Source organism: Malurus melanocephalus, unplaced genomic scaffold, assembly GCF_030028575.1.
Source record: "Malurus melanocephalus ecotype Western Australia unplaced genomic scaffold, MMel_1.1 scaffold_2264, whole genome shotgun sequence".
Lineage (NCBI taxonomy): Eukaryota > Metazoa > Chordata > Aves > Passeriformes > Maluridae > Malurus > Malurus melanocephalus.
In genome coordinates, this window is record NW_026625496.1 from 6,736 (window position 1) to 9,020 (window position 2,285).

The 2,285-nt window shown below is 59.6% G+C and overlaps 1 protein-coding gene across 1 annotated transcript in view; it reads right to left on the minus strand.

Moving 5' to 3' along the window:
* Positions 1-2,083, minus strand: part of LOC130587689 (serine/threonine-protein phosphatase 6 regulatory ankyrin repeat subunit C-like) — a 4,732-nt gene extending 2,649 nt beyond the window's left edge. Inside the window, exons 1-3 of the mRNA XM_057388665.1 lie at positions 1,967-2,083; positions 1,664-1,746; positions 812-929 (exon numbers count right to left, since the gene is read on the minus strand). Coding sequence (XP_057244648.1) covers positions 812-929; positions 1,664-1,746; positions 1,967-2,076 — 311 coding nt within the window. The 5' untranslated portion in view covers positions 2,077-2,083. The remainder of the gene's footprint in view (positions 1-811; positions 930-1,663; positions 1,747-1,966) is intronic.
* Positions 2,084-2,285: the final 202 nt, after the last annotated feature.

The window sequence follows — 2,285 nt, forward strand, 5'->3', positions numbered from 1 at the left end:
CCTGATCCCAACCCAACCCTGACCCTGATCCGGATCCCAAGCCCTGATCCTGATCCCAAACCCCCATCCCAATCCTAAAACCTGATCCTGAGCCCAAACTCTGATCCCAAACCCCAATCCCAATCCCTGACTCCACTGACCCCAAACCCCAAACCCCAAACCCCACTGACCCTCCGGAGGTGGTGGCGTGCAGGCAGGTCCGGCCCAGGGGTGTTGATGTCAAAGCCCCGATCCCAAACCCCGATCCCTGACCCCAATCCCAAATCCTGACCCCAATCCCAATCCCAAACCCCACTGACCCTCCAGAGGCCGCCGCGTGCAGGCAGGTCTGGCCCAGGGGTGTTGATATCAAAGCCCCGATCCCAAACCCCGATCCCTGATCCCAATCCCATATCCCAATCCTGATCCCATATCCCCATCCTGACCCCAAACCCTGACCCCAATCCCAAACCCTGACCCCAAACCCCAAACCCCACTGACCCTCCAGAGGCCGCCGCGTGCAGGCAGGTCCGGCCCAGGGGTGTTGATGTCAAAGCCCTGATCCCAAACCTCAAACCCTGACCCCATATCCCAATCCTGACCCCAAACCCCGATCCCAAACCCTGATCCCGACCCCACTGACCCCAATCCCAACCCCACTGACCCTCCGGAGGCCGCCGCGTGCAGGCAGGTCCGGCCCAGGGGTGTTGATGTCAAAGCCCCGATCCCAAACCCCAATCCCAGATCCCAATCCCATATCCCAATCCTTGATCCCAAACCCCAAACCCTGATCCCAATCCCAAACCCTGACCCCAATCCCGACCCCACTGACCCTCCAGACGCCGCCGCGTGCAGGCAGGTCCGGCCCAGCCCGTCCGGGGTGTTGATGTCGAAGCCGGCCGACAGCACGTGCTCGTTGCTCAGCGAGGACACGATGCTGTACAGCTGGCCTGGGGGTGGCATTGTCACCTCAGTGTCCCCAGGGCCACCCAAGGGTCACCCCAGTGTCCCCAAAGGTCACCCCGGTGTCCCCAAAGGTCACATTTATACCCAACGGGTCATCCCAGTGTCCCCAAAGGTCACCCCGGTGTCCCCAAAGGTCACCCCAATGTCCCCAGGGGTCACCAAAATGTCCCCAAGGCTCACCCTTGTCCCCAGAGGTCACCCAAGGGTCACCCCGGTGTCCCCAAAGGTCACCCCAATGTCCCCAAAGGTCATCCCAATGTCCCCAGGGGTCACCCAGTGTCCCCAAGGGTCACCCTTGTCCCCAGGGGTCACCTCAGTGTCCTCAGGAGTCATCCCAGTGTCCCCAAGGGTCACCCCAATGTCCCCAAGTGTTACCTCAATGCCCCCAAAGGTCACCCAAATGTCCCCAGGTGTCACCTTTATTCTCAATGGGTCACCCCAGTGTCCCCAAGGGTCACCCAGTGTCCCCAAGGGTCATCCCGGTGTCCCCAAAAGTCACCCCAATGTCCCCAAGGGTCATCCCAATGTCTCCAAGGGTCACCCCTATGTCCCCAGGTGTCACCTTTATCCCCAGTGGGTCACCCCAGTGTCCCCAAGGGTCACCCAGTGTCCTCAAGGGTCACCCTGGGGTCCCCAAAAGGTCATCCCACTGTCCCCAAAGGTTGTCCCGAGGTCCCCAAGTGTCCCCTCAGAGTCCCCAAAGTGTCCCCGTTGTCACCTGAGGACAGCAGTTTGCGGCAGCAGTCGGAGAAGCCGAAGAGCACGGCGAGGTGCAGCGGGAACATGTCGTGGATACCGCGCCTGGGAACGGGAACAGGATTGGGATTGGGATTGGGAACGGGGTCAGGGGGCCGGGAGGAGGGGCTGGACCCACAGACACATCCCAATCCCACAGCCAATCCCATACCCTGATCTCACAGCCGATCCCACAGCTGCATCCCAACCCCACATCCCAATCCCACATCTCAATCCCATATCCCATATCCCATACCCCAATCCCATATCCCTTTAGGGTCGGTACCGGGCGGTGTCGGCCCCGTTGGTCATTAGGGTGCTGATCAGCAGCTTGTGTCCAATCCCATATCCCATATCCCATATCCCATATCCCATATCCCATATCCCATATCCCATATCCCATACCCCATATCCCATATCCCAATCCTGACCCCATATCCCATATCCCATATCCCAATCCCATATCCCTTTAGGGTCGGTACCGGGCGGTGTCGGCCCCGTTGGTCATTAGGGTGCTGATCAGCAGCTCGTGTCCGTATCCCATATCCCATATCCCATATCCCATATCCCATATCCCATATCCCATATCCCATATCCCTTTAGGG